Source organism: Zootoca vivipara, chromosome 5 (genome assembly GCF_965207765.1).
Source record: "Zootoca vivipara chromosome 5, rZooViv2.hap1.1, whole genome shotgun sequence".
Classification (NCBI taxonomy): Eukaryota; Metazoa; Chordata; class Lepidosauria; order Squamata; family Lacertidae; genus Zootoca; species Zootoca vivipara.
In genome coordinates, this window is record NC_142588.1 from 56,433,438 (window position 1) to 56,447,204 (window position 13,767).

The following is a 13,767-nucleotide window of genomic DNA, read 5'->3' on the forward strand; positions in this document are numbered from 1 at the left end:
CATGTGGGAATAATGCAGCCACATCCTAAAGCCATGAAATGGTGCTTCTGCGCTCCACTCTCCAAGTGGTATGCAGGCACCATGGCAAGATCGGCTAGGCATAACGAGCCGGATGTAGAGTCTGTACTTCTCCCCATACCACAAGATAGATGGTCCTAGGAAGCCAAGCCAGCCATGAGGAACATCTCACATACATCACAAGTTATCCATTCCTCAGGTCATGCCAGTCCTGGGAACGTTTTCATCCATCTTTAATTATTCATTCCCCAGGAGCTCAAACTTCCCATGGGAAACATGCATACTATGGAGAACAATAGGGTCTGAGCATATATGGGCATAAGAGTGTTCTGCTGATATTATTGGCTATTGCTATATAGGTGTATTGTAATGATTGGTTTATGGCTATTGCATATGCATTTACTATACCTAATAAATATGTGGTCACGAGAGAGCTCGGGGCTCTCGTCCCACGGTTGGTTGATTCTATCAGTTGTCTGTCTTCCTTCACGAGAGCCCACCACTTGTAATAAGCCTCGGTGCTATACCCTTTGCTGCTACATCTGGCTGTTAGCAGCTGGCTGTTACTTTGTAACAAGCCTTGCTGCTACCCTCCAAGCCACTCCAAGCTGCTAGGACCCCTGGCTGTTACAAATTTTTTCTTCTCTTCTCTCTCTTCTCTTCTTTCTTTATGCTTCCACCGCCCCCTTATTTTTTATCTCATGCCCCTCAATTGACCCAGGGCTACTACCACCCCCCTGGATCGTTCCAGCGCCCCAAATCATTTCCCACACACTGCTGTAGATCATAGCAGCAGTGAAGTTGGCACAACTTGATATGATGACCTATTTTAACCCTGAAACTTGTTATTATCTTAAATGAACCCTGAAAGGCATGAGTAAATATCCTGACCTATTAATATACTAGTGGAATTCAGCCCGTTTAAAAACGGGCGCTAGAACGCTGCTGTCCTGCAGCGCCAGCATGGGACGGAGCTTCGGAGGTCTCCGAAGCCCCGTCTCATGCGGGAGGTGCGTGGCGAGGCGGCGGGGGGGGGGAGAGAGAAGCACTTCTCCTGCCCCCCCCCGCTGCGCACCTCCCGCATGAGACGGGGCTTCGGAGACCTTCTCCAAAACTCCGTCCCATGCCGGCACTGCGTGGTGAGGCGGCGGGGGGGGGGAGGAGCGCTTCTCTCCCCCCGCCGCCTCGCCGCGCACCTCCCGCATGAGACGGGGCTTCGGAGAAGGTCTCCGAAGCCCCGTCCCATGTAGGCGCTGCCTGGTGAGGCGGCGGGGGGGAGGAGCGCTTTCCCCCCCCACCTCGCCGCGCACCTCCCGCATGAGACGGGGCTTCGGAGAAGGTCTCCGAAGCCCCGTCCCATGTCGGCGCTGCGTGGTGAGGCGCAGGGGGGGAGGAGCGCTTCTCCCCCCCCGCCGCCTCACCGCGCACCTCCCGCATGAGACGGGGCTTCGGAGACCTTCTCCGAAACTCCGTCCCATGCCGGCGCTGCGTGCCGAGGCGGCGGGGGGGAGGAGCGCTTCTCCCCCCCCCACCGCCTCGCCGCGCACGCCAAGCCAGTCCCCGAGCTGAAGTGCGGCGCGGCGGGTGCTTTTCGCCGTTTGCCTCCCCCTTCGCTCCGGGAAGGCAAACGGCGAAAAGCCCCCGCCGCGCCGCACTTTGGCTTGGGGACTGGCTTGGCGGCGGCGGGAAAAAGAGGAGGAATTCCTCCTCTTCTTCCCGCCGCCACCAAGCCAAAGCCGGCTTCCCTCGGCGCCCGCTGCCGCTTCGGCCGAGGAAGCGCCGTCCCATGCCGGAGGTGCGCGGCAAGGCTGCCGGGGGGAGCGCTTCTTTCCCCCGCCGCCTCGCCGTGCACCTCCAGCATGAGACTGGGCTTCGGAGCGGCGGTTGGCCGTTGTCCCTCCGTCCAATCCCTGTGTCTCTGGGGTACATGCGCAGTACCCCAGGGACACACGGGACATCTGGACGCAGGGACAACATGGACATTATTATATAGGATAAAGATCAGAAAACTAATCCTGTGTTACGAGCAAAGTTTAATTATCACCTCCTATAGGAAAGAATGGAGTTTTGTACAGACAATGGAATCGTCTTCCAAAAGCTGAGTCACAATTCAGAAAACATATAATACAACCAACTACAGTGGTGCCTCGCTAGACAAAATTAATTCGTTCCACGGGTCTTTTCTTATAGCGAAAAATTTGTCTAGCGAATCCCATAGGAATGCACTGATTTTTTTTTTTTACTTTTTTTGCCCATTGGAACGCATTAATTGAATTTTAATGCATTCCTATCGGAAACCGTGATTCGCTAGACGAATTTTTCGTAAAACGCATTCGTCTAGTGAGGCAAGCTCCGCTCAAAAAATCCTTTCGTTAAGCGGAAATTTCGTTAAGCAGGGCATTCGTTAAGCGAGGCACCACTGTAGTTAGTCATTTCTCACTAAGGTCATGACATCTCAACCACAAACTGGGCTAATAAACAGGAACTTGTAGGAAATCAGCAATAAAGCAAAGGAATAAAGATTTCTCCCTCCTCCAGAAGGTAACACTAGCTCAGATATGTCAACCCATCCTTTTAGGGTCACATGAATTTCAGCACTGACACCTTTGCCTCTTGGGTTTCATGCATTTGCCTATTTTATATGCATTACTTGAGGCATCCAAGCCAAAAGTTGCTTAACACCCCTATTGATGTGGATTTGTTGAAATATTTATAGCACCTACAAAGTTATTCAGTTTTGTTTATGAGAATATAAGAACACATACCACCTGGCTGCAGGATACTGCTTCATGAGCTATAAAAATTATTCTAAAAACAAAGGTTACACAAGCAGTGTTTGATATAATGAACTACAAATATTTTAATTGTTTTATTTACAATAAAGTCTGTTTTGGCAAGTATCAGTGAGATGGCTGAGCTTGCATTTCTCCAACCAAGCAGGTCGAAGCAAGGTTTCATGGCTGCCTCATGTAGTCTCAGATCACTATTGATACACAGAGTAAAGATATTATTTCTTATTTTGACGCAGCAAACCTCAAATCACTATTAATAATTAGCTCATCTTGTGACAGATCTGGCAATGGACAGCTCGACACAAGGTGCCATTGGTGCCTGCCCATCAGGAGTGAAGTACAGCAGTCTTTCAGACAACTTCCTGTATGAGCATCATGTAGCCAGCTGTCACCAGATCTACTGGCAGTTGCCAAAAAGCGATTCCCCAGTGTTAAAATGTTAACACTCAAGCCTTTCTGACATTCAGCTGCAATACAGCAACATGGCACTAAAATAAGAGAGTTATGAGATATATTCATTATACCAGTAAAAGATTTAAAGCAATCAATTATTTTGGGTTTACTGATACAGCCTGTATACCACTTGCACAGGATTCATGACCTACTTGCAAGTCGTGACCCACAGGTTGAGAAACACTGGACAAGAAGGTCAGAAACTGTAAAAAATGAGGGCAGAGTGATAACTCTGGCATGGTCTGCTCAAACAATCTATAAAACACTGTTATGAGTTTGGCTGTCCTTATTACTGTGACTGGGTCCCCATCACTATGGTTTTGCCTGACAAATTAAAATATTGATAGGACCTAACAAAAGGACAGTGGTGTTCCTTGATGACTGGGGATACTATTGACCTGGAATGTCTCTCCCAGCCTTCAGCTAGTGGGAAGAACAGAGAAATAGACTGGAGCAAGTAAGCATTTGCAAAGAACGGCCAATTTCAGATGGTACACAAAACAAATGTGTGCAGGTGGGAAATTATGGTATCTTGGTTGCAGGTTCCACTCTCAACCACATCACAAGCATTTGTTTATGAGGTTATAATGTCTATTAAGGGGCTATATAAAGTGAGAGATTTTAACCAGAGGTAGCTGAACTAGAAGTAGCCCAGAAGGCTGTGAAAATCCATGCTGTTCATTTGAGGAATCTGATGCAGGCTCAGCAGTTGTTCTACTTGCTGTAAGAAACTACCATAATTTTCTGTGTATCAGACGCCCCCGTGTATAAGACGCCCCCTATTTTTGGGGACTCCAAATTAAGAAAACACCCCCTTAGCACTACCCGTGTATAAGACGAGCCCCAATTTTAAACCTATTTTTTTAGTTAAAAAAAACTCCCTAGTCTTACACATGGAAAAATACAGTATTTGTTTCTAACATGCTTTGCTTATACATTGTAAATCTCCAGTTCTCTCTTATCCAAAGGGAATTAATCCCTGTAGCATTGCCTCTGCAGAATGCTCATGGAAGCCAGAAGTACATTATTTGAAAATGCAGAAAAGCAAGCCTATATATTTTCAGGTCAATGCAGATTTTGTTGAGTGTATGCAAAACAAAATGCAAATTTTCAAATGTAATTTTAATAAAGCCTGATCATAACCCAACACTTTACTGGTGACGAACAAATCCCCCTATATAACAGGCACACCACTGTGTACAGTTATTTTTAATAGCTTATTTAAAGCTCAGTTGCTTCTCTACAATACATTGTCCCATTGCCAAGGCCAACAATACCTTCCCTATACAGATGAATAGCCTGCCATCACAAACCTTTAGCTGTTTTTAATAATAGCAAAAAAATGTTATTTTGTTTAAAGCTCTGTGAAGACTATGTTTTACCTTCAGTAAGGGAATGCTAATTTCCTGCGCTGACACACACACACTTTACTCTCAATGTGTTCTGATGCATCATCTTTCAGGGCAGGTGGAGAATCTTGTCCTCCAAATATCGACCTGCCAAGAAACTTCAAAAATCCTTCACTTTTGAAGCTCAAACAAACAGTCTGTTGTTATGACCTGACAAGCTCTTTGAGGGAAATGCCTCATTGATGTTATTTTCAGTCAAAATTCACTATATATACTTTTCATGCACCCACCCAATGAATTATTTCACCTGATAAAGATGTGGACATGTACATCAAATAAAGACATACCAGGAAGTGCCAAAAGTGTATCAAACGCTCTGCAGTTGGAGATTCCAATACTATCTTCCGCACAGCTGTGCCACAGGTTTTCATACAGGCTTGAGCTTGTAATCACACTCCCATGTACAGTGGAGACTTTCCAGTAACTGTTTTTTAAAGTTGCTCCAATCACTACCCAGCCACCCAAGGTGAGTACAAAACCAGTGAGTTCCAAAACAGCAGACATGGTTGAAACTTCTAACAGATATATTATCTATTTTGTATTAAGATGAAATATAAGAAGTATCTCCCCATTAAAGGCCACTTGCTGTCTTAGCTCCTGTTTCCTCCAAAATGAAGGCACCTTTGATCTTTGTTCCGTCAACTAAATGATAAGATTTGTAGCACATTGCTTTTAATAATTGGAGGCGTGGTTTAAGGGGAAAAGTGCTAATTACATTGGATTTGCAAAAGGACAAATGCTATTGATCAGTTTTTCTGGTAAAATTTACGGCATGGATATTTTTTCACATCTGCATAGCTATCTAATGCTTCAAGTAATTGAAACAATCACCCCATAGTGACTTCTGCTAGTTCATGGAGCCCACTTGGCTCCCTGATATACTCCAGAGCTCACGGCATGAAACAAGCTGGGAGACAATTTGAACATGAGTGGAGGGAAACTCCAAGTCAAATGCCATCAAACACTACCAGCTTCTTTTAGCAAGACTGCAACTCCATCTAAAGCACCACCAGGAACTGGTGAATTCAGAACACTCTGTCTCCGATTCTCCCTATCATCAGTTCTAGCTCCACCACTACCAGTACAGAGCCCCCAAAAGTTCACCCATGAACAAGCATGTTCCTCAGCAGAAAAGGTTGCCCACAATGTGCTATAAGAATGACTTACTAGGACACTAATCTAAGGTTGTGTACTTACCAATCTGTAGTACAAATAAATAGTTTTTCTCCATACAGAATTGTGCATGCTCATCTGCAATGAGCTTTTAATCTAGAATGATTTTCAATCCCACTGTTCACAAGCATGGGTGTAGTTATCTGGTGCACATTTGAAAACCCTTCCTTTGTTTAGGTTATCATAGAATCATAGAACTGTAGAGTTGGAATGGAACCCGAGGATCAACTAGTCCAACCCCTGCAATGCAGGAATCGAATGGGGATGTATCCACACACCCACACCCTTGCCCCAGATGAAGGTGGAAATGGTAATTGCTATCTTGTTATATGCCCACCCACATCATTGGGCAGGTGTGGATATACCCCTGTTTCTGGGACTGCCTCTATCCATTTTCAAATGAGCACAATGGGGGATAATGCAGGATCAATATGCATTGAAACCTTCTTTTTGGAATATTACTGGCCCATGAAGAAGCACTTTCCAGGAACATTTAATAGACAGTAAGTCTAGATTGTGTTTGGACTACGCAGAACAGGGGTCAGCAACCTTTTTCAGCCGTGGGCTGTTCCACCGTCCCTCAGACCATGTGGTGGGCGGGACTATATTTTGGAAAAAATATATGAACGAATTCCTATGCCCCACAAATAATCCAGAGACAGGGGCATCTTTCCAGAGGCAGGGGCGCATTGAAGGGCGCATTGAGGAGGCACATGGAGCCGCCCGCACGTCCGCCTCGCTCCTTTCCCGACAAGGTGGCAGCGGCGGCGGAGCTGCCTCCTTTGAGGGGCGGCGCCCCCCACCCGCTCAGCCCAGCCCAGCCGCCCAATGCCGCACGCTCCTCAGGGTGCAGATCGCCACGCCTCCGACAAAGCCGCCTTGAAGGCGGGGAAGGGCGCCGGGGATATAGCTGGGCCAGCAGGACGCGCAGCGGCCGTGCCGGAGACTTGGGCACCCAGCGCTCCTCCAGAAAGTAGCCACCCGCCCGGCCGCCACTCCATGCAAGCAGCGCCTCCAGCTTCAGCCACAGACCCTGGCGCGGCGGTGCCATCGCCTTGCTCACTCACCCGCCCGTGTGGAGCACCAAGCACCGTCTTCCTGGCAGGAAGCAGCCACCCCTCCGCCCCCGAAGGGGCTCTCTGGCACAAACGCCAGGCCGGCCAGGGGGGGCGGGCTGCGCGCCTTGCTCTTTTCAGGAGGACCCGCCCGGGCTGTGTGCTCCCACCAGTGAGCCATGCAGCGGGTGGGCGAGCGGGTCAGGGCTGCTGGGTGGGCCGTGAAGGCATCCTCTGGCCGCAGAGGCGCAGAGGGTGGGGGGCACCCAAGGGATCCCTGAACCACGTAAGTTTAAGACGGCCCTGCACACATTCTACTCATGTAAAAATACGCTGATTCCCGGACTGTCCGTGGGCCGGATTGAGAAGGCGTTTGGGCTTCACCTGGCCCCCGGGCCTTAGGTTGCCTACCCCTGACGTAGAAAAACAAGATCTGAGTGAGCACTGTCTCCAATACTTGTTTGCAGAATGTTTAATTTGCAAGTCTTAATGATTTACTGATAAGGAAATTGATTCCTTGTTAATGCATCTTCGTCAGGGCAAAATAAAAGCCTGACACCACATGATTTCTGTTTATTTAACACAGCACAAGGATCAGAGCAGGAGACAAAGTCTCAAAGATTAAGGCATAATTAGAAAGTAGTTAAGATATAAATAATGACCTACTCAAATGGTTTATTTATTTATTTTTAATGATCCCTGGATAAACTAAGAGTTAAGATGATATTTAAGTACCGTGTTTCCCCCTTTTTAAGGCGTAGTCATAAAGTAAGCCATAGCAGGCTTTTAAAGTATTTGTTAAATAGAAGACACCCCCTGAAAATAAGCCATACCTCCGCGCTGCGCGGAGTGAGACCGCGAGCGCCCAGCCAGCCAGTGATACACAGCATGCTAGCCGCAGCAGGAGGAGGTTGTCTGCCTCTTTTCGGGAGGAGGCAGACGCCCGGAACCGGCTGCCGCAGCTGGGCCCACCGAAGGCGAGGCCACTGCTCGCCCCTGGGGGCTGCGGAGGCAGCTGGGCAGGGACAGCCGGAGCCCAGCCGGGCAGCAGCAGCAGCGGGAGGATGAGTACGGTGCTGCTGCTGGCCACGGCAGGAGGAAGCAGGCGCCCGAAAGCGGGCCAGGTGGAGGCGAGCCGCTGCTCGCCTCGCCCCTGGGGGTCGCAGAGGAGGCTGGGCGGGGACAGCCGGAGGCCAGCCAGGCAGCAGCGGAAGGACGAGGACAGCGCTGCTGCTGGGTCCTGCTTCCTCGGGAGGAGCTGCTGGCGACAGCAGGAGGAAGCAGGCGCCCGAAGGCGGCGGCTGCTGCAGTCCCAACAGAGCGCGGAGCAGCGCCGCTCGTCCCGAGGCAGTGGGACCCAGCAGCAGCGCCGTCCTCATCCTCCCGCTGCTGTTGCTGCTGCTGCCGGGCCAGGTGGCTCCTGGGGGTCGTAGAGGAGGCTGGGCGGGGACAGCCGGAGCCCAGCCAGGCAGCAGCGGAAGGACGAGGACGGCGCTGCTGCTGGGTCCTGCTGCCTCGGGAGGAGCGGCACTGCTGCACGCTCTGTCGGCGCTGCAGCAGCCGCGCCGCCTTCGGGCGCCTGCTTCCTTGCCGCGGCCAGCAGCAGCGCCGTCCTCGTCCTTCCGCTGCTGCCTTGCTGGGCTCCGGCTGTCCCCGCCCAGCCTCCTCTGCGACCCCCAGGAGCCACCTGGCCCGGCAGCAGCAGCAACAGCAGCGGGAGGATGAGGACGGCGCTGCTGCTGGGTCCCACTGCCTCCGGACGAGCGGCGCTGCTCCGCGCTCTGTCGGGACTGCAGCAGCCGCCGCTTTCGGGCGCCTGCTTCCTCCTGCCATGGCCAGCAGCAGCACCGTACTCATCCTCCCGCTGCTGCTGCTACCTGGCTGGGCTCCGGCTGTCCCCGCCCAGCCGCCTCCGCAGCCCCCAGGGGCAAGCAGCGGCCTCGCCTCCGCCTGGCCCAGCTGCAGCAGCCGGTTCCGGGCATCTACCTCCTCCTCCTGAAAAGAGGCATAGAATCATACGATTCTATGATTCTATGAAAAGAAATGCCCCGCGGCAATGAGGGAGGGTCTCTGGGTTGGCTGGGCATGGGAGTTGAGCGTGGCGGCCCCAGGAGGAGCACGGGCAGCACTGGGCGCGCTCCTGGCTCTGACCACACTCGCCTGTGAAAAAGTATGACGTGCGCCCAGCTCCAAAGGTCAAAATGTAGATTGCTTAATTTAAAAAAATGACACCCCACCGAAAATAAGCCATAGGCTTATTTTCTTGAGTAAAATAAATATAAGACGGTGTCTTAAAATGTGGGAAACACGGTATATAGTGTCAAGTTCCATGGGAAAATAGTGAAAATGAATGTGTCTAGAAGATAAACTATCAGCAACTACACTAATGGTAGCTTTCTTGCGGAAACTCAGCTATTTATACCACATCCAGAAAAATCAAGTACCAACATGCTACACATTTATCAGATTTTGTAGACTTATACAGCAATGAAATACCTGTCAATGAAGTTTAATATATCAGAAGTGATGATAACATGAAAGCACTGCATGATGCATGGGTGGCTAACCTGTGGCCCTCCAGATGTAATTGGACTTCAACTCCCACGAGCACCAGCCAGCATGGCGAATGGTAGGTTATGATGAGAATCAAACAACGTCTGGAGAACCACCCACCTGTCAAAATGGCCCGCAGAGTAAGGACTCAGGATCCAGCTCACCAGCCAAACTCTGTTCCCCACCCAGATTTACATGCATGTGCAACACTAAAGGTATATCTTCATCCATGTCTGAGATTTAACTTCTAGAACAGAGCTTCCCAAATGTTTCCCACCATGGACCACGTGAAAATTGCTGAGCATCTTCACAGACCACTTAATGATCTTTCTGCCTGTTGCAACAATTACAACGTGATGTGTTAGATGTTGTATGATTTTTAATTGTATGCTATTACCTCTTTCATTTTTTATTTCTTATATATTTTATATTACACATTGAATTCTACAAAAAAAATCAATTATGAATATCTAATACAATGGATGCGCTACCGCCCATCTTTAGCTGCAGATCTTCATACACATGCCATGGACCACATGAAAGAAGCTGGTGGCCCACAGACCATAGTTTGGGAACCTCTGTTCTAGAGAGATTAGGGAGGGAGCTGAACCTGGATAATGACTGCTCTAGTATCTCACACCAAAGATGTTAACAAAATGTTGCCCAACAGGCAAAAACAGAGATCAAATAGTGACAGTGATTACCTGGGACATATACTTTGTAAATGTGCATTTTTAAATACTGTATTGAAAGGGAGCAGCCACTGACCACTGTATGTACATCAGAGCTCCTTCCTTTGCATTGACACTCCTGGAGTGGGACAAATGCATGTAAACTGTACTATCTGTATACAGTACTTCTAAAAATACAAATGTTTTCAATTACAGATTTAGATTATTGTTGACACAGCATTTGATCACAGAATATATATGGGACGTTTGTTTCTATAGGCTTGCATTAAAGTTCTTTCCTACATATCTATAAACACAGTGTCAGATGTTGGCATAAGTAGCCCACAAATTCAGACTAAGAATCCAGCATTTTATGTATGAAAAGTGTTAACTTACTTTCCAAACTGAGCAAGGAAAAGAATTCCTTGCACTGAACTGAGCCCATAGAAGTAGCTACACAGTTCATCCAGAGACCTTCATAAATCCAGTTTGCAGTAATAAGTGTTGCAGCTTTATTAGACGTTTTCCAGTAGTTGGACACAGTGGCAACCAGTAAAAGGATGAGACCCAGAAAAGCCAGAAGCAGTGCAGAGATTTGAAAAGCTGATGATGCCATCCTTCAATGCCAAGTGAATTTTCAAAGATTCACTCTCAAATTGTGATGCCAAAATCCTATTTTAAAAGTTGATAAGGGACCATGTAATAGCACACTTGTTATACGAGGAATATTTATGCTGAGAAGAAAACACAACTGTTAGTTTATGTTCTAACACAAAATATTCTTTGCATGGTAGGTTAAAAGTTATTCTCTGATATACTGCATGGATTCATTTTTAATGCATTTACAGTACTGTTTGCAGAACAGCAGTCAATCTTTTGAGACATGGCATATAGAGCAGTATTTCTGATATGAGAATAAAATGCAGAAAAGATGGAAACTTCAAATACATTTGGGGTGCACATACCATTGCATGTGGAATACTGTAGTAGTTAGAATCAGAACTATTGGGAAACATGATACAAAGGGCAGTATTTCTGGCATAAGAATTCACTGTTATCTATAATAATAATAATAATAATAATAATAATAATAATAATAATAATAATAATTTCCATTTCAATGTTTGCTTCTTTGAAAAAGTAGAGGTGGGTTATGTTTGAGCAGGAAGGGAGAAGTGAGGATTGGGGAAGTAATGCAGCTACATGTTGTTTGCTTCATAAAGAATTATCAGCAAACCATTAATTGCAACTTCCAAATTTATTTTAAAGCCAATTAACTGAATTAACACATTTAAATAATTTTACTGGATTTACTGAAATGTACAATGTAGATTCAATGTCCTGTATAATATACGTACTGTACTTACTTTTAGGTAGTTGTGTTCTGGGTTTCCCCCTTTGAAGTTTTTCCCAGAGACGCATCAGCAGCTTGTGAGGGCCAGTTTTGCCAAACTGAGAGTGAACGTTTTGTAACATTTTAGGACCTTTCCCCTCTGTTCTAAAAATCAATGCTTCCAGCCAGTTCATTGACTTCACCATTGCACAAGACGTATAGCAGCTATAGCTGATCCAATGAACTATGTTATTCAAAATGGATCCTGTTCCAGCAGGGGCGAATCAATCCTTTTTTTCACCCAGGTCAAAGACCCAGTTTGCCCCCCACCACCACCACCATGTGTATATGCACACAGACACACACACAGGCTGGAAACCTCAACGACGCCCATCTGGAGGCTTCACCCGGGGCAAAAAACCCGGCTAGCTACCCTGTAGCTACAGGGTTCTTATAGAACCAGAATAAAATCACCTGTTACCTGTAGTAGTCCTCTAGTGTCTGACCCCGTATTAACTTCCAACGTTCCTTACGTTTAAAGAGAGAAGCCATGTGGTGTTCACTAAACGTTAAGGACTACAACTCCCATATTCTCTATCTATTGGCTATGCTGGCTGGGGCTGATGGGAGAGGTAGTATCAGACATTTGGATTGTGCCATATTGGCTGTCCCTGTTTTCCAAAACAAACTCATGATTTTATCTCAGGGAAACGATGCTGTGAAAAATGAGATTTTTCCAATCTGTAAAAACAAAAACACCCAAACAATAAGTATTTTCAAGATAATCCTCCATATAGCAACAACCATAACACAACTTTTAGAGGATTCTGAACACTTTATATACTCTAATCTGACTCAACAAGTTTGTAAAATAGGCCAGCATGTTGGCTCTATTTTGGGAGTAGCTAAAACTGAAGGCCAAATTAGGCATTAGCTTGACATATTGTTCCAGCTCCATTTTTGCTAAGATTATGGGGAATGTAAAGTAGGAAGGAATGATGGGAGGAAGATGTGCCTTTATTTATTCAGTGATTCTGGGTCCACTGTAAACATCCTGAGGCATGGGCTCACTTAAATGTCTAGATATGGGTAGGATGCTACAAGTGCAGTACTTTTTGGTTCCAAGTCATTCACTTGGAAGCATTAGTAATTCTGACACTTCCCTAAAACCAAGGTTCATTCTCTCCTTTCCTGTACCAATACTGTACTATGTTTATTTTCATTCTCAATGAAGGATATCACAAAATAGGTCACTGTTGCCACAGAAATGCTGCTAAAGATCAGATTGTACTTCCAACTTTTTTTCTGCCAAGATTACTGTACTTATAACCATTATAAAAGGCTCATCTCGCTTTACTGGCTGAGGGAGCCGGCATATAGCTTCCAGGTCATCTGGCCAGCATGACTAAGCTGCTTTTGGCGAACCAGAGCAGCGCACAGAAACACCATTTACCTTGCCCAACGGGCACTCACCCCGTCGCGGGGATTCAAACCGCCGACCTTCTGATCAGCAAGCCCTAGGCTCTGACCCACAGCGCCATCCACATCCATTATACAACAGCACAAATCTAGCAGCATGGAGATGTGAAATACTCTGCCAAGAGGTTCAGCAGGCACTTTCTGTCTCAACTTTTAAACGCCTGTTGAAAGCTTTTTTATTTTATCAAGCTTATGTAGGCAATTAAGGGTGCAGTTTTTCCACAATACTTTGCCAATTCCTGACTTTGATTTTCAAAATATGCTTTTGTTGTAAGGTTTTGGGGAAATGAATAGCGGTTTTAAAATATTGGAAAATGGAAAAACTGGTTTCCATTTTCGCCACTTAAAGCTACTTGACACAGGCCCTGCAAAGAAAAGGAAAAAAAGATGGTAAACGTCCCCAACTGAAGAGCAGCAGGCTAACGGCTATCATTGATTTCCGTCAGCATCTTTTCCTACTTCTGCTGTTTACTGCTGCTGCCCACACAATCCATGCCTGCGCTTTCCTTTTCCCATGAGAACATATGAGAGGACGCTGCTGCCCCGAGGAAGAACAGGCCCTGGCAAGGAAGAGGCACAGCCTCGGTCCCCAGTCCAGCCTGAGCCCCTTTGATAAAATGGGGACGTAATCCGGCCAACACCAATTGCTTCAAAATGGCGACATAAGACCCCCGCCATATGTTTCTCTCAATAGGACGCCGCAATAATTTTTTGCCGGAAGACCGCCACAACTGAACGGCACTGTAGGCCGCGCCGCCCTTTTCCCGGAGAGGTAGGCAAGGTAACGGTATTTTTGCTTCGGTGCTTGGCTATGACGTCATCAGGCGGCGC

At 47.2% G+C, this 13,767-nt stretch overlaps 1 protein-coding gene across 4 annotated transcripts in view; it reads right to left on the reverse strand.

The window, feature by feature from the left end:
* The window catches only part of LOC118093828 (claudin-15), a 29,324-nt gene extending 15,562 nt beyond the window's left edge, over positions 1-13,762 (reverse strand). The window contains exons 1-2 of one of the 4 annotated variants that reach the window (XM_035133572.3): positions 11,492-13,762; positions 10,521-10,796 (exon numbers count right to left, since the gene is read on the reverse strand). In XM_035133572.3, the coding sequence (XP_034989463.3) occupies positions 10,521-10,740 (220 nt within the window). In that variant the 5' untranslated portion in view covers positions 10,741-10,796; positions 11,492-13,762. Of the gene's footprint in view, positions 1-4,959; positions 5,313-10,520; positions 10,859-11,491 lie in introns of those variants that run through there. The other 3 variants (XM_035133569.3, XM_088670722.1, XM_035133573.3) reach the window with 3 other exon arrangements.
* Positions 13,763-13,767: the final 5 nt, after the last annotated feature.